The sequence below is a fragment of the Lissotriton helveticus genome, chromosome 3_2 (assembly GCF_964261635.1).
Source record: "Lissotriton helveticus chromosome 3_2, aLisHel1.1, whole genome shotgun sequence".
NCBI classification, from domain to species: Eukaryota; Metazoa; Chordata; class Amphibia; order Caudata; family Salamandridae; genus Lissotriton; species Lissotriton helveticus.
The window spans coordinates 196,834,168-196,852,866 of NC_136062.1; the positions used below are offsets into that span (position 1 = coordinate 196,834,168).

Here is an 18,699-nt window from a genome sequence, read left to right on the forward strand (position 1 = left end):
TTCCTTAATGCTGAATTTCTGTTCAGCTTCTGTGTACAAGTGTGATTTGAATGCAATTGGTACCTTTTCTCCCTCATTAGAGGTCAGGTATGTGAATCCGCATCTTCCTGGGATGACTCGAATCACAAGATTGCGTGTGTTATCACGTGTTTCTAATTTTGTTTTAATTAACATGTCTGTTTGTAAGGATCTCAGAATTTCTGTGTGTATTTGAGTCCAATTGGTTCTTTTAAAATCTGGTTTTATTAGATCATAAAGGGGTTTGACCCTTTCTGCGTAATTTGCAATGTATGTTCTTCCGAAATTTAGGAAGCCTAGAATTGACTGTAGGTTTTTTAGTGTTCTAGGTGCTTGGAGTACGGCACATTTCTCTAGGAAATTGTCAGCCAGGCTTTTGCCTTCACTTGATAATTCATATCCTAAGAACAGGACTGTCAGATGGGCAATTCTGGATTTTTTAAAGTTGAATTTGTAACCCTCTGCTGCGAACCCAAGTATTATGGTGTTCACTCTCTTCAAGTGAGTCTCCAAGTCATCATCTGTTAAGTATATGTCGTCGACATATGATAATGCTTCGTCGTCATATGTTTGTAGTAATTCTGTTACTCTCGCTGAGAATACTCCCGGGCTTTCTTGTACCCCTGGGCTAACCGACAGAATTGTTTTTGAGTGCCATTTATTGAGAATGCAGACAAATATCTGCTCTCTGGTGCTATGTTTTGACAAAAGAATCCATTAGAGATGTCTAATGTTGTTTTGTATTTTTTGCGCACTATGTTATTCATTAGTGCAGCACTATGCAAGTTTTGCACTGCAAAAGTTTTGCAACATGAGTTAAGGTGTCGGTAATCCAAAACTAGACGATATGAATTGTCTGGTTTGGAGACCGGAAACAAAGGGTTGTTCATTTGTGAGGTGCAAGTTTCAATCACCCCCTGGTATTCTAGCTGATCTAGGATTTCTTTTACCTGTTTTTTAGCTTCTTGCTTAATTGGGTACTGCCTCTGTGCAGTAGGTTGTGATTTTAACTGGATTTTGTGAGGAGGAGAGTCCTCATCCCATCCTACGTGATTTTTATATAAAGCAGGAGCTAGGGCTACTGCCCACTTTCTAGCAAGTGTGTATTTTTTATGAATTGGGATGTGATTTGAGAAGGCAGGCATAATTATTTCTTCGCCATGAGGGCACTCCCTGACAAACTCTGGTGGCCAGTCTTTTTCAGCTAGAAGGATGTCATAGCCCTTGGAGAGATTATCCCAAAATAGTCCCCTTATTTTTCTAGTCTTATCCCCCTCTATACATAAAGTTATTTCATATATTTTGTGAGGTTTGCTAACTCTGGTGTCTGCAGTTTCCACTTGAAGATATTCATTCGTGTCCACTGTCTCCAGATGATTCATAAGGACTTTGCGAGCTATGCTCACTTCTGCTGCGCTGTCTAGCATTGTCTGAGCCCATTCTCCGTTTTTCAGTTGTGTCCTCAGTATTCTCGGCATTGTTGACTACCTTGATACTAGCTACCTTCTTTTTTGGAAATTGTAATTTCTTTTTTAGCTGAGCAGGTTCCTTGTCTTTGGACTTGGTGTGCTCTTCTCTTTGTTCTGATCGTCCTCTTCTTTCCGATTTCTGCGAGGAAGTCTGAAAAGATTGAGAGGGACATGTATCAATGTCTTGATATCTATCAGGCTTCTTTATATTATCCCTATTTCTAAGGTTATATCTTTTCCCAGAGGGGTCACTTTGGGGTGACCTGTGTCTTTGGTTCGGAGATTTTTCTCTCCGCCGAGGAGACCTTCCTCTGGACTGGAATTTCTTTTCTTTAGGATTGGATTGTTTGTTTCCATCCCAGCTCTTTTTTTGTGATGTTGAATTATTATTAAAAAATATTTTTTCAGGACTTTCAATCAGTTGTGGTTTTACTGGTATTCCACCTAAACTATCTCTACCTAGTTCCTCATAGGATTTTTCTATGATTCTGGCTATTTCAGCTGGTTGGTCTGCTATATCTGTCTCCTTTAACCTCTGGCGGATCACCACGTTTGCTGCTTCTCCCTTTATGTTGGCTAATAATATAGCCGAGACCTGCTTGAAGTCTTTTAGTAATTTCATACCAAGAGTTAAAGCGGGCTCTGGACCATATTCGTATTGAATTTGTTTTAGCACATCTGGTATTACCGAAATGGATGGAACACCGTGCGTTTTTGTGTAGATGGAAGCAAAGACTGTACCCCAAGTGTCACAGTCCTCAATGTGTGGTGCGATTCCCATTGGAAGACAGATAGTCAGAATCCTGTGTTTTTCTAACGGGGTGGTGTCTGGAAACACCGCCTCTATTTGGGTGATTTTTTGTGCTAACCAGAATGGTATTTGTTCCCGTTTAGCTGGTACTTTACCTAGGCAGGATTGTATGTTCTGTGGTGTAATTTTATTTGTGTTCCCCAAGTGAGGGGTCAGCTGTGGAATTTTAATTGCTGGTTGAATTGTTGAAGTCCGCATCACATATTGGACTAATTGTCTATGTAATTTTATTAATTGTTTCAACTGTGTTAACAGCTCTGCTGCAGACATCCCATTGATGTCTGGATGTGGTGTGTATCCGGCTAGGACCGGCCACGTTGCTCCTGGTCTACCTAAAGGACCGAGCCTGGTGATGTGATTATTGTGTTTTAGGGCGCCATTAAATAAGAGCAAATGCTCTTGAAATTTAAGTGGTACTTCCACCTCCTCGAAAGGAGTGTACTCTCCAGGAGGTTCCTCTACTTTGTAATAGTGGAAGTACTTTGTTACAGCATTTGCTGCTGGAAAATGTATCCATGAATAATATACCTCTGTCTGCCGATATTCGTGTGCCTCAATTACGAATATGACTGTACCACCTCTAGGTGTCAGTCCATTTTCTATAAGTTTTAAAGTTATAGATTTCCTCTTAATGACCGGGATGAGTATTATATCCTGGTCTGCGTCTAGCAGTGCAGCATCAGCTGCTGCGAGTTCAGTTGCTAATCTAACTGCCTCTCTTTCTCCTTCACTGTCTGACATTGTACTGTCCAGAAGGTTATTTTGTTTGTTTGCAGATCAGGTTTCTTATGGAAACAAAGATTAGATGCACAATATTTTGGAACGGTTTATCCTTCAACGTTGACTAGACCAAGTACCATACATAGGAGTTTCCTCCTGCGAGGTTTGGCGGATATTACCTTTCACCCACTCCAGACGTCTTTGGAGTATTATGGGAAAAGGGGTCTGAGTGAGAAAGCACGACTGAGTTACTCTAAATGTCTTACGTTAATTTTATCGCCCTTCCAAACACGTTGGGCGCCATGTAGTGTAGTTCCTATTATCCCAATAGGCTCTGCGCATTGGAATAATACCTTCAATAGTATAGGCCTAGACCAGACGTTAACTAGGTCTACTACTGTCGATATTAGACTTAAAGTTTTGGGTTTGCCAGCTAGCTCAGAGTTCACTAGAAACTTTCTCGAATAGGCAAGGAGGAGTTGAGCCTCCCTGGATAGACAAGAAGGGATTTAGTTTCTGACAACCATAGAACATGACAACTTTGCTCTCCCCTAATCAAGAGTGTATCTCGAGAGTCGTGTGAAAACCAAAGGCCATTTATTTTACTCAGTCAGTACGTGCATTCTTAGTCTCATCAGATTGTAGAGAAAAGGAAGAGACGGGCGTGTTCAATAAAAGATGTTATTTATTGATCAGTCTCTTTTCTCGTACAAGAGAAATGGATCGATATTATTGCAATACTTATGGTTAAGTAAAGTGCATACATTAAAAGCAGAAGTATAAAATAATACTGTAAAAACATTGATATGGTTTCTAGGCCATATGAAGGTTTAAAATGAATAAGATATATTACATACACATATACATTTGACTAATCGTACTCAACTGGTGTTTCTAACTACGCCTACCCAGTGTACCTGACCTAAGTCTAATGCGTGGGCGGGAATAGAAAGTTACAGTTTAAGTTAAGTTTGTTTTGCCAAGTGACTGACTAAAGAATTCTCTGCAAGGGGTTATTCAGTTCTGTACCTGGAATCTAGGATGGATGAGGGATGGTATCTCTCGTCTCTGGTCTCGATATTCCAGGCTGCCTGCGAGGGCTACCCGGAAGCGCCGGAGCTGGATTTCTCGGCAGGAGAAAAACGGCTTCTCGTTCTCAGCGCGTCAGGAAGGCGGGGCTGCGCCAGCGGGGTCTGCTCTGCTCTGGGCTTCGGCAAGTCTGGCTGCTCCGTCCTCGTCACCACCGCGTGTGTTTGCATAGGGCAATATCGGTAATATTTATACCTTTAAGGTGCCGAGATTGACGTAAGGATGGACATAGATACGTCAATAAGGATGTCATACGACCAGGTCGTTAGCACATTCTTTTGCTGAAGTTCTCGGTGAAATCAAAACAATGGCCGCAGGGTTTTTCCCAAGGTGTCATAGGTTTGATTTGTTTTGAGAACTCCGTATGCCTTATCAGGGGCTGGAGGAATATCGCTTGTCTAATTAGATGGCAAGCGTTATGACCTAATCAGATAACACGCTCCTGTGCCGTAGTGTGGCTTTATCAGATAACGGTTCCTGCATCATGGGGGTTTTCTGCCTCATGGGATGGCTGCTAGTTAACTTGTTAGTTTGTTAACCAGAATAGGGTCAGGAATAGGGGGATCGATACAGAACCTATAGGAATACATCACATTAGTTAGTACATTAATATTATTTTGAGAGGTCTTTATCCAAGCAATTCACTTTACGTGTGCAACCTTGCTCCATCACTGCGTCGCTCATTCTGGGTACTGCATTAACTAGAACCGATCGGTACTTTGAGCCCCTAGACCCAACCAATCTCCCCCGAACGCTCCAGTTGGAAACAACTGGATTCCAATATCTAGGCATATTTGTGACCTCTCGTATGGAAATGTACCTGTCCAGGAACCTGGGCCGAGTAGTCTCCAAGCTCCAGGAAGAGGCGGAATGGTGGCGTGCCCTGCCCCTCACTCTGAATGGGAGGGCGGCTGTTTTTAAAATATTCTTCCCCAAATTGTTCTATGCCTATGCCTTTGGAAATACATCTTACCCAGTGCGCTAAGCCAGATTCACTAGGATTGAGGGAAACCTACGGATCTTACATTGGGATAGGGGGTCATTCTATGATAGCGGTTAAGACCCTCAAATGCAACCCTTACAAAGGTGGGATTGCTCCTTTACTTCTAAAACCATCAGCAGCAACATTCCTGACACACTGGTCAGGCTGAGGCCCAGCTGGGGGTAAGATATATGGGAGAACCTGAGGACATTGATTGGGATTGGTGACTTAGTAGACTGATGCATCCACTGTAGGGGCCTGTGTTTGACCTCATGGTCACAGGTTCAATTCCCAGCGGGTACACTCAGCCTTTCATTCATCCTGAGGTCAATAAAACGTGTACCATTGATTTCGGTAACAATGAACATCTGTTATTCAGAGCCAAGATGCCCCTTTGGGGGTGAAAGTGCATCTTACACTTACATATGTTATGTTATATTTGGAAGGCAGCCCTGATGCACTTTAGGGATGTCGCCATAAAGTCCAGACTGCGCTTAACTTAAATCAGGATTCGGAATCAAGTTTATTATGACAGGGAATGTCTACACCCTATGGGGAGGGCCGCAGGCCTGGTTTGTTTGAAATGAGGGGAGACTTGGGGTACATTTATGCAGCTTTGGAGCTGCAGTGCCATTCAGGAGTACTGTATGCTAGTCGTGGGCGAGCTTAGTAAAGTGCTGGAGAAATGCATTCCTCTTGAGCCCAAATATGGTTTGGTGGGGGTCCTGGGCGATGTAGTTATACCAAGAATTAAACTCTTTTGTAACTTGGGGCCGGTGGTGGCCAAATGTGATGTTGCAAAACTCTGGGGGTGGAGAGGGAGGACCTGGCTATGAGGGAGTGGAGGTCATGGATGGATCTCTACATGGTGGCGGAAAAGGTTACTTATTAAAAGCAGAGGTTGCCCATGAAAGTTTTGTAAAGTCTGGGGTGTTGTTTTAATCATTATGGAATACAATATCCTACCATAGTGACTGAGGATGTTACCTGAAAACATTTGTACATGTATTGTTCAGCTGTGAAGTCAATGTCCTATTTCCTACTGTACAGTGCTGTTGCAGCCTTGAACTGGTCCTGAGAGGGGAGCTGCCTGTATGTGCCCACCTCCTATTGTGTTTACACTATTTACGTTGTTTGTTTATTGAAACAAAAAACCAAAATAAAAAATCTTTTTTTTAAAATAATGCATCTTTGCCTTCTATGTTGGAAGAAAGGAGTATCTACTGATGGTTTTGTTTCAAACCTATTTAACACCGCCTCGCTTTCATAACTATCCCCCCTCCAGTGAGGACAAGAGTAGGGGAGATATGACCTAATAGAAAATTTATCAATATTGATAAACACTTTGGGCCACTTTACAAGAGCCCTGCAGTCATGTGTAGCAAATACCAAGAATGATGGTCGATACATAACAAGTTTGCAATTTGCGTTTAATGAGATTCAGGCATTCTTTTAACACATCATTTTCTCCATTTGGCAAACATGGAATGTGCGTGCACAATTTGCACTAGCTTTACCTACCAAATTATGCGAGCAAACAAACACCCACTAAGAATGGAATTTTCTTACAAATCAAAATCCCGATTCAGGCACAACGGAAGTTTGCGCCCACATGCAGATCAGCGGGACACTCAATTAGACAATGTACAGAGTGTGACAGTGGTGTATTGAGGTAGGAGGTTTATCTTCAAATATGTGTATGGACTGAGGACGTAATAAATAACATTTTCAGCGATGAAACGTAAGTCCATGAGAAGACATGATCAACTCCCACTGTGGGTTTGACGTGTTTCTAATAGAAAATGTCCCCCTCTAAGTGGATTCATAACTCCTGCATGCATCCGCAGTGACACACAGCGAATGTGCTTATTTAAAATCTTTACAAGCTTGAGAACGTCAGATACATCTGTAGATAAAACACCAAAATTGTGATTGAATATAGTGAAAGTTGGAAATTGAGATGGACGTTATCCTTATAATGTGCTGGAATGCTAATCTGAATTTGAGTTTTGTATAAAAAGATGGATGTAAATAGATTTTGTAGTTGTTTTTTGTCGACGTTTATACGATCTAAAAATATCACTGTTTTGTTCTGATCCTCGCTTTTCTTCCTTCATTCCTGCTTTTTAAAGGTTTTCGAGGCAAATGAGGAAACAGGTAGCCTCACACTTAACATCGTAGCATCGGGCCATTTCTTCATTTCCCAAGGGCCAACTTTGCTGGTAAGTTTATAGCTTGCAGTCTAGTCCGTTGTCCTTGGTTATGAGAGGTCTGTTAAAATCCACGTAATTTGCCTGTCCACCCATGTAATTACCATAACTGGCCATCGTTATTAATGGTCCACTCGTAATAAGGTCCAAGACAAACTACCTCTGCTAATACAATTATTAACCCAACTCGTCAAAACACAAATGTTGTCTTCTGTATGAGCCCCTGAGCACTACCTGCTAGAAAATGTCACACCAACATCGAATCCTCTAGTATTTACTAGTTATTTGTATATTCGTCTGTCTCTGTCGCACGTTTATGGAACATACAATGTTTGTAGTATTTTGATGATTTATTTGGATTTTATTGCCGTCAACTTTCATCGTTATCCCTTTTATATTGTTCATGTAACTCAAATACCCACCTAAAAGAACTTACTTTACATCAGATATCTGTTAAATGGGGGATAAAATCCTTAGGTTGCCTCATGGCCTTACTGTATGACAAAAGAAATTGATGACTTGGCCTGAAAGTCATTTGAGCAGAAGAGATATTTTTTTAGGTGTCGCTCACCTAACAGTACAAGGTGACTGGTTGCAAAAGACCCAGTATGGGCTTACCAAAGATTTACAGTGGGCTTACAGCTTGTCCCTTACTATAAGCTGGTTTTATTGTCACTAATTTGATAGCCTTAATTTGACTTGCCTTCCCTTTTGTGTGCCACTCCCCTGGAGCTGCCTATTTACAATCTTTTTGATTGGCTGGCTTATATCCTTTCACTTGCTCAAAATTAGGGAACTACTTTTTAGGTCGAAGCCGGCGTTGCAGCACATGTGCTGCTGCAGGCGAGAGTTCTTGTAAACAAGAAGGGGCATGAAACCACGCCCCTTCTGCCATTGGCCGGCCTCGCGAAATGGAGGCCTGTCATTGGACAACGCCCCTGTTTGGATGAATTGTCCGGCTGTGATCCCACCTTTTGAGGACTCGGTGACGTGACTTACGGTGTCGCAAGCGTATTCTCTGAAATATCGCCATGGCAACCATGAGTCAGGTCACCAGTCCGGGAGGGGCGGGATTATTTATCGCGTTTCCGGACAAATTTTTTTTTTCTTTCGCATTTTTGCAGGCATTCCTGCGCCTTCTTCGGCGGTGGAGGAGGTAGGGGAGAGGCGGTGCTGGTTTTTTAAGGCACGCACAGGCTTGTTGGAATGAAAAGCACCCTCAAGTCTGTATGGCGTGTGTGCGGCATACATGGTCGTTCCTATCAATCCCACAATACTGAGGCGCTCACATTGCTGCTGTGCAAAAAGTGCAAAACAGAAGACCCATCGCAGACAGGTTGTAAAGTAAATAAAAACATCAGTAGTCAATGGGAATTCCAGCTACATAACGTCAGCAGGAAAACAACTCCAATTCATTATGATTTTGGGGGGTGCACCTCAGAGGAAATTTGTGTAACTCTTGTCCGTCTAGCTCAATTTTAAAGGGTCAAAGGACATCCACTGCCACATGTAGTTCATAGTGTGTAATTCAAGTTGCAGCCCACGGTTTTGAGTCTTTCCAGGGCCATCTCAGCCTTCAATACTTCTGCGGTCGATAATTAATCGCCCCGCCGCTTCCTGCCTGATCACGCTCCCTCGGTCACTGCTGGAGTCAGTGATCCCCCTTCACCCCCCACCCTCCACCCCCCACACACACCTCCAGCCCCCTCTCCCAAGTAAGCCCAAGGTATTCCTAGAACGGCCGGTGCTGCCCTGGGGTAGAGCCGTATCCTGCTGTTCCCTCTATTCTGTCCCACTGAGTAACCACCCCCCAACTCTCCCTGTCGTCCCCGCCTCACCCCTTGCTCCTCTACCGGTTTTGTTTAATCTGCACCCCTTTGCTTGCACAGCAGGCTCTGTCTGTACTATTTGCTTGCAAAGGATACAACCCCTCTCTTGTAGACCACAAGCGGGGGTATAGACGGGGACAGAGGGCCGGAGGGGGCACCCTGAAGGGGGTGGGAGGGGAGGGAGGTGCAGCAAGGGAGCCAGAGAAAGTATTTATAGCGCCGACATCACCCAGAGAGGTGTCGGAGCGCTTTACAATACAGCAGAGAGCGTTACATGAGAAATTTAGAGTAACAGGGACAGTCTGTAAAGCTCCTACGGTTACTCAGGGTGAGAGCTACCTATGTTACATGTACCAATTACATATTCATGAAAAATATTGAGGATGGAGTAAAGCAGGCAAACCTGCATCTCTGGTTTAAGCTGGACCGAGCTCTGAACTCCTGGCTTCAGGAGCAAATGGCCCTCGGCCGCTGGCTGTGGCAGAATTTGGCCCTCAGCCCCTGGCTGTGGCAGGGTCTGGTACTCAGCCCCTGGCTGTGGCAGCGTCTGGCCCTCGGCCCCTGGCTGTGGCAGCGTCTGGCCCTCGGCCCCTGGCTGTGGCAGCGTCTGGCCATCGGCCCCTGGCTGTGGCAGGGTCTGGCCCTCGGTCCCAGGCTGTGGCAGGGTCTGGCCCTGTGGCCCCTGGCTGTGGCAGCATAAAGGTCTTGCCTTTCATTAAGTTAAAGCCAATTGCTTTGCTATACAATACCATTAGCAAAGAAAATGGCTTTAATTTAATCAAATGCGAGACCTATTGCATTTTCAATGCTTGTTTTATTTTTGTTCAGATATCAATGAGAGTGCATCTCTTTTCTAGTTGTCTCCCTCATGTGCTGCTTGCTTACCTCTCCTAAACTCCTACTGCCTCACCTGCATTAGCTCCATGTTGTTTGCTCTCTCTCTTGTGTGCTGCTTTGCCCTTCCTACCTCCACCCAGCTTAATTTTTATTTTATCCACTCTTAAAATACCCATTCAGCCAACCGGATGTACTACCCCTGGAGTTCTAGGAGAGACCACTTGTCCCTCCCCCTGGGCGACCCCATTCAAGAATGGCACCGCCCCTTAAGGACCTTAAATTTACTGCTCACCAATCATGACCTTACCGCCTGACCAAGGAATAGCAATAAATACGACGATTGATGACCTGCAAATGGGAAAAAGTTCTGAGGAACAAAATACTCATACTACACACCTGTTATCCATGTACATTGGGAAAAAACCATGTGAACAACCTTATAATACAATAACCAATATCCTTGAAAATACTTTATTCGAAACAAAATTTCATAAAAGTACATATACAGTATCCATAATAAATCCATAATAACTGTACGTAAAACAAATCATAATCATGAAACAATTCAGACAATGGGTACGAGTTTTGATCTAATGAACCAAGCATTCGCCACAAATTTAGCCACCCCACAGACCATATGCATTGAAGAAACATCTGTTAAAAAAATACGCATAGCTAATCTATGATCCCTCACCCCTAGGTTCCTACAAACAGGTTTCAACCACCTTCCTCTAGGTATTTTGTAGGCTACACATGCAAATAGGAAGTGGCCCAACGATTCTTTTGGACAGGGACAGCCTGGGCATTTCTGCTCTGTTCCTCTATATCCCTTCCAACCTGCCTTGAATGTGTTAAGGAGTAGAATACCATATCGGAGTTTCAAAAACAGTGTTCTATCACGTGGGACCTGGATAAAATCCAAAAAGGGCTCTAACTTCCTAAGGGGCTTGTGATCAAGGAAGGTACTAGTTAGGTGACCCCAGTTTGGATTCCTGTGTTCTTTGGCAACAACCCAATCCCAATTAAGTTTTTTGACAATTGCCTTTGGGGGTGGCAGTTGCGAAATCCAACTCTCTTCTAGACCTATTGATTTAACAAGCCTCTTTAAATTATTGAGCCATTTGATTTTATTTGCTACGTTTAAACTAATCTGCTTTTAGGGGATGGTGGGTGAGGAACAAGATTACAGTCTCCTAGTGTGGAAAATTAGTACGGTCTGGTAAACATTATCTGCGCCATCTTGCCCTTTTCCCCTGATGCCACACTTTTTGTCGTGCGCACCCGCCATTTTAGGTGCCTCGATCAGAACAAACCCTTTTGCATGCCACTGGCCCCCAGCATAGCCCTTCTCCCTCACAAAGCCCACACTCTGACAACCCCCGCTCACACATGCCTTGGGTCATAAACCCCTCTTCAGCGCAGCCCTGCCTCAGAACCCCATCCCGTTCCCAGCGCGACACTTCCCTTCATTCCTTTCCTGGTCCCAGGTCCTTTGATGCAAGCCCCCTTTTCCTGTGTGCCCGTTTGTCTTCCTCGTTCCCAGGCCACCACCTAAGCTCTGCGGATACTGTTTATTGCCCCCCCCGTACAGTAGGAAGCTTCCCTCATTGAAGGACCCTCGAGTTGATCAAAGCCCCCTCCCTATGAGATCCGATCAAACCCCCCACATTCCGTGAATCGGCGGAATGTCCAGCTGCGCGATAATCATCACCTGTTGTGACCGGGGTGGGGACTTCTGCTGTGTATGTGTGTGGGAACGGGCTGGGAGCGGGGGTTCCGAGAATGTCTTTCCGTATATCAAAGCCTTGCCAAGAATGTGTTGTATGTAATAAAGCAATAAACCTGTGTATAAGAGGCCAGGCCTCAGAGATGTGGGTAGAGCACCTCATGATGATACCTGCTGTCTGAACTGATGTGTTCTCCTCCGGAGAGAATAAACCTTGTTTCCTGCCTTCCCGTCTCCAGTGCCTGCCTCTTCATTGATTAATAATTCATGGGTTAAAGAGGCGATACCGCCGGGCAAATATCGATTGTCCCTTGACCATAGATTTAACAATTGGCGTCCCAAGCGTGGGGCCCATCAGCGACTCGTGGATCCAGTGGGAGAGGTCCTGACGACAGAGTGAACGACTGCAACGATCGGGAGAGCTCTTGCCCAATAGACCCTCGTCTGGCAGCCGATCATCCGAACTTCACTGGTTCCGAACAGACCTCTCCCGAGTGATCTACGGTCCTGACTGGGAACCATCAGGAGTGCCGCGAGGAACACAAAGAAAAGAGGACGATCGGGCGCTGGATTCGGAAGACAAGAAACTGTCCATACGGTCCGGGTAAGGTCGTGTAGACACGACGAAACACGAAATAATTGTTTAATTGTTCAGAAAATACTAGTATTACTCTTTGTTGACCTATTTGGAGATTCACTGTCTGCACACGAAGAAACAGTAGGCTCTTTCTCTTTGCAAACAGTGAAGGATAAGTAAAGCAGCCAGCGTGCCTATCTTTCTCCCCCACTGATTGTTCATTTGTTCACAAATTATTTTCGGGAGATTTCCCCCTCCCACACTGATTAACGGTTTTTTGGCCTCGAACTACTGTTCGCGGATTGTTTTCTGGAGATTATCTGTCTACAAACAGGAAAGAACAGGTTCCCCTTTGCAGATAGTGAAAGGGTAGAGGACGCAGACCTTTGCGGATCTACTTATTCTCCCCACTGGTCGTTTATTTATTGTTTTGATATTGGTTCATGAGGTATTCACTGCCTGCAAACAACGTAGAATAGAAATATTCTGTCTAGTCTTTGCACACAGTGATAAGATAGGCAGTGCTGACTTTTTGTCCCTCGTCGTGAGCTGTCATGTCTGTCTTCTCCCCACTGGTCGATAGCTGGTTCAGCCCGGACCGTTTATTAGAGGTGGATCATCTAGCTCCGCTGGAAGGCACCCCTAATAAAGACATGTTCATAAACTATGGATTAGTTACCATAGCCTATAGTAAACTGTGGCACAGGTATACCAAAGAAAATCAAGAGAAACAGTGGCCACTGATAGGATCCTTCGATCTTGATAAAATAGAAACGTTAGAAATAGCCCTTCGTGATAATAAGACAACGCCTATTATGCTCCACTGCCTCGGTATGTGGCGCAAAGAAGCAATGCAACGAAAGAAAAAAGACGAGGGCAGAGCAGGTAAAGGAACGTATCGACAGGACGACCCCAGGACACAACGTCCCGAAAGTAATCCCCCGACACTACGCACAGGACGGCCAGACTTAGGGCAAAACCAATGTGCTTTTTGTAGATATGCCGGGCACTGGAAAGCCCAATGCCCGACTCTACTGAACGTGAGTAGGAGCAGAGGACCGACAGGAATAACAGGCCGGCAGAAAGGGAAAAGGCGCGAGACAAAGATGAATCAGACTGACATGGACAGGCCAGATAGAACCACCACGTTCGATTATGCCCGATGGCACAGATTTCGCCAGGCCAATTTCAGCGACATGTTCGAGTCCTCATAGATCAAAAACAACGATAAGACGGGAAAACCCAGTCTAGCTCTAAATTGACAGACGACAACCCCCGAAGAAACCCGAAAGAATAATGTACACACATGATCAAGCAACCTTACGTTTAGCCAAGTAGGGAAAAGTTTAGGGTATTTCGAGGTAAGGGTTACACAAGTATCCTTCGCCGAGAGGACTAGGGATATTGCCAATGTCTGAAAACCTACTACCTCCTTTCTTCCGCATCCTTTTAGGCATATAACTAAAGCCTGCCCCATTGCTCTAACAAAAAGTATGCGCAGCATATAGAAATAAGATAATTGTAGCCAATAACTGTTTTATGTTTGTCTTGGGTCTTTTTATATAATATTTGTACTGTCTCCCCGTCTGAATTTGTGTGTACGTGATGCATGAATCTGCGTCATCCCTCTGCCTGTGTTACCGTGTTACTTAAACTTCTGTTTACAGAAGCTTTAGCATGAAACAACCTGGAAAGAAAGGAATGGAAAAATGAAATCTGCAGGCCACTGATGAACTTGAACTTTTATTTAACATGACGAACAAGAAACAAATAACAGTACGTAATAATAACACCTATCAATGCCCTAACAACAGAAAACGTTTGGAGCAAGAATGGTAAACTAGAAAATGAAAGTCAGCAGAACATTCGCGCCCCCCCCATTCTGGAACCTTCCAAAGTAGGGCAGGGTTACGGCTACGCCCAGCCGGCAGCAACCCATATAAGGCGGGTCCTGCTGTCAACAGTCGGCCAGGAAATCGTAACATAGGGTGGAGCCGGAGGAGAGACAAGGGCCAGCGGGACCCAGCCAGGGGATCACCTTGACCACACCGGAGAGTTGTAGGGGGGGGAATGTCTATGTCCTCGACCCCCCCCTCTCTCTCTCCCCCAGTCCGGCCACGGTGGCACGTGAGAGTTGCAGATAGTCCCGCCACATGCTCCCCCGGTCCGGCCACCAATGGCCGGGGACTGGGGCCAACTGGATCCGGCTGCAGCCGATGAGCCAAGGAACCCGTTCATGGGGCCAGAGCAAGGGGCGTCCGGCCGACATCCACCGGAAGCCCGGCCCAGAGACGGACGGGACATTTTTTCCTTTTCTCCTCCGTAATGGCGGCAGCAACACGCCAGGCGCCACTTCTTTCTTGAATAATGGCTGCGACAACTCTGGAGGGAGGGATGTCTTGTACATACCTCCGCGAAAATTAGTCCAGGTCGGGCTGGGAGGGAGAGGCGACGCGGACGAGCCTCTCCCACCTCCACGGATAGGAGGTTGCCCAGCGCCGAACTCCTCCAGCCAGGCGGTGGTGCCAATACCTGCGCAGCACCGAACATGCAACGGTGCCAATACTTGCGCAGCACCGAACATGCAACGGTGCCGATACTTGCGCAGCACCGAACATGCAACGGCTGCGCCAATACCCGCACAGCACCGAACATGCACCGCAGGTGGCCATACTTCCGCAGCACTGGACATGGGTTCAATCCAAAAGGTCTCTTCCACTCTTGCAGACTCGACGAAGGGCGGCTGCTGCAGGCCTCAAAATGGCGTCTGGGCCCCCTGGAAGGCGGGTCTCGGCCGCTAGAGTAACTTTGAACAGCAATGTAACTCGGGCGCTTGCCCACCGGGGCACGAGCCCCCACCTCCGACAGCACCCCCACAGCCTTGAAGATTCTACAAAGGTCCCAGGAGCCCTCGGCCCCTGCAGGCTTCCGGTGAGGAACAACTGCCTTGATCGCTAACGAAATAAGCATGACATAGTCACTCCTTCTGTTAGCATGAATTCTCGAACTGCCGAAAAGGACTCTGGTCCAACTGCCGGTTGTAGGAAACATTTTTTCCTTGATACTACTTCCGGACTAACCCGGCCCCGCCCAAAATGGCGCCGGTAACAATAGGAACTTACGAACGCCTCGTGGTGTTTTCTTTCGCTAAAAAAAGGACTCGATGTTCCGAGATATGTTATGATCCTTTGTACACTGACGGAAAAGAGGAAGGATTCACTCGACGAACATGTAAAAGGACCTCGTGAAAAATGTTTTTCAATGTACGATTCATTATGATATTATCATATCTGACATGTAACCTCGCTTATGACACACTCCCATAGTATACCTATAGGAATTTGATTACAACTAGTCCAACTGTGTTTCCAATTATGAAATGAATGCCCCTTGGTCCCTCAACTATTCGATAGACGTTTTTAGTTCACTGCGAATGAATGAATGAACCTTTTTTAAACATGTTTTTAATCCTACAAGATAGCCCCCCCCCCTATACCTTACGCACTTTAGCCATTGCCGTATCCAGCCAACCCCGATCACACTGTCCTATCAACATGCTGAACGATTGTGCAAATAAAGGTTTTCGAAACTATGAACGGGTATTGCATGCTTTATTTAAAATGTGGGATCGGCGGGAGAGTTTTTCTTTTCTGTGCACCCTACTCTGCTCTCTCTTTAAGGTTAATAGAAGATGGTCGCCCAGCCCCGGATGGAGGATCGAATCTAAGACACGACACTCTGCCGTCAAATATGCGACTGACTCAGGGACTCGCGCATGGAGAAAGACCTCGATTTCTGGGGTTGGGTAAGGCGAAATGGTGTAAAAAAAAATGGAACATAAAGGGTGGGTAAAGTGAAACGATGTAAATGATAGAATATTATAAAGATACGACACTCAAAGGTACTAGGGAACAGAGTTGACCGAAGAGCTGATAAACCTTAGAACATCACAGCGTTGGAAGAGATTTAAGGACCCCGATAGCTAAGTCCACCTACCAACTAGAAACCTCGCGCTAAGTGCTTCTGATTCTCTAACGTTTTCCTACTCACAGCCTATAAGGACACACTGCCCCCCCCCCTTGGCTCCAGAAACCACAACCCCAGGGATTCTATCCCGAGGAGATAAGACGAGTATGAGGTAAGTAAAAGACCTTCGTACCCGTGCTTTTGATATGCTCGAATGTTGTCCCCCTCCCCTCCCCTCTTTTTTCCCCCCCCTGCAGGCCACATCGGAATCACGACCAAGGTATGGTGAAGATCTGAAGCCTCGCCATGTCTGATACACGAAGCGGACTAACACTGCCTGGTGGCACCTAAACACACACACAAACTGCTCTTGTACCAAAAGAGCCAATAAATTGTATGACATGATGAAAGCGATCACCCTTAATCCGTGTTGCGTGAATGGACGCCTGTCACGTATGTCCGAAACTATGAGATGATGTTTGTGTATGACTGATGCGTTGACTTAACTGGTTAAAAGACCGAGAATGCAAGAAATGCGACACAATGGTGCCCCTTTTACTCGATGTATGTCCCCTGTACCCGGCCTAATGCTCGTCCATCCCAAACTGCATGCTTTCAAAATTCTAACACAGACCCGTAATGTCTTATGTTATATAACGCGCTGAATAGCCTATCTTAATGCACGGTCACTCCCCATGTTGCACGTGTACTATTTAGCCTGTTGTCGCACATCTCTCTCTCTCTCTCTCTCTCTCTCTCTCTCTCTCTCTCTCTCTCTCTCTCTCTCTCTCGCTCTCTCGCTCTCTCGCTCTCTCGCTCTCTCGCTCTCTCGCTCTCTCGCTCTCTCGCTCTCTCTCTCTCTCTCTCTCTCTCTCTCGCTCTCTCTCTCGCTCTCTCTCTCTCGCTCTTCCGAATGACCAGCACCTAAATTGGCAAACCGCCACCCCTAGTGCACCACCCAATTGGCTCCAAATACCACAAGTATTTGCTCAAAATTTATCCTAAATAAAAAAATCACCCTGACGCCGTGTCACTACCTCTCCTTTCTGCTAAAAATTGATGAAACCGAGATTTGGCCATTAGAGAAAGGACAGGTAAGACGACTGAGGTTCCCTAATCTGACCCGAAATAAGGGAACTACATGTCAGCGGCTCCTGTGTTATAAAAAGATGCCTCAGATCGACCTTCCCCGTCCCGAATTGTCGCAATACCCAAACAGTAAAGGTGATCGAAACATCCTCATGTTCCCGGAACGCCCCCTGTTTCGTATCAGCTGCCCCAGACGAGGGTTATAAAACTGTCCCTCACCCCCGGTCATAAGAGATGGGTCTACTTACGCCCTTACCACAGTTTTCTATGTCCCTAGTTGTTTCCCATAAGACCTCTGTCTTTTCTAATTAAGTAGTCAGGCCGTAAGAGGTTACGTAGGAACCAGAATGATGTTTTACGAAGTTAAAAATTACACCGAAGCGAAGAAATCATTGCAATGAACCCTGTTGAAAGCGAAAATGTTTAGGCAGGATGCATTGATAGAATGAAAAATGTTTAGCCTATGTTCGTCCCTCAGCAAGATACCTGTCAGACCATGGTGATAGCCCACAGCACCCTTTTTAAATGTAAAGCCCTGGAGAACGGTATAGCTTCGTAAGGCTCGTATTAAGAAGGTGGGTCTCCGTCAAAAGAACTGACGTAACTGTAATGAAATAAAAGGTGCCAGATCTCGTCCCACGACCAACAAACACCAAAGAAATAACAGTGAAGGAAAGTTATAGTAAATCCAGCAGGCCCATCATCAATCATTTATATGTTAGTTGCGAACCCTAATATAACGGACGTTTCCATTTTTTGCCTGGAGCTGGGAGAGAAATAGACTTATGTGATTACCTTCCTCTGCCAATTCTCTAAAGACTGTCTTTTCAAACTCATTTAAGGGTACGACTGTCGGAGGAAAGAAGGACCGGATGTGGGAGCACGTGGCCTGACTACAGATCGTGGAACATCTGCGACATTGGCCAAGGCGAGACCGCGACAGAAAGGAGTTGCAGGACGAGGCACTGTTTCCGTCAAAGTGAGAGGAAAGGGCTGACCTGATGCCCCTACTCAATGTTCAACGTGTGCCGAAAAGTCCCCGCTCTCTGAATTCGGTCATGAGCCCGCCTACCTGAAATTTCCGCCCCCCTGATCTGTTCCCGATTTGGCCCAGCTCCACCCCCCCCCCTTTTCTCCGACCTACCCTATGGACTACACACTCTTCTTCCATCTGAACCTTTTTTTGACAATCAACTCAAAAGACACAGGGCGAAAAGGACCTCTTTGACCAGAAACGCGAGGAAAAGGTCGTGCCCTGCAACGCGGGACCTAGAATAGAGCTGGACCCGTAGCTCCACCGCCGGTGCTCCACAGCGCCAACAAAAGACGACAAAGAATGCTGAGAACTCATTAACCTCGAACATTGACGCCCTCAA

The 18,699-nt window shown here is 45.7% G+C and overlaps 1 protein-coding gene across 7 annotated transcripts in view; it reads left to right on the forward strand.

Moving 5' to 3' along the window:
* Positions 1–18,699, forward strand: part of REC114 (REC114 meiotic recombination protein) — a 1,622,368-nt gene that overhangs the window by 625,019 nt on the left and 978,650 nt on the right. For 6 of the 7 annotated variants that reach the window (XM_078685052.1, XM_078685055.1, XM_078685057.1 and 3 more), the window contains one exon: positions 7,222–7,311. The exons of the other annotated variant lie outside the window; for it this stretch is intronic. In XM_078685052.1, the coding sequence (XP_078541178.1) occupies positions 7,222–7,311 (90 nt within the window). The remainder of the gene's footprint in view (positions 1–7,221; positions 7,312–18,699) is intronic. 7 annotated transcript variants of the gene reach the window in all.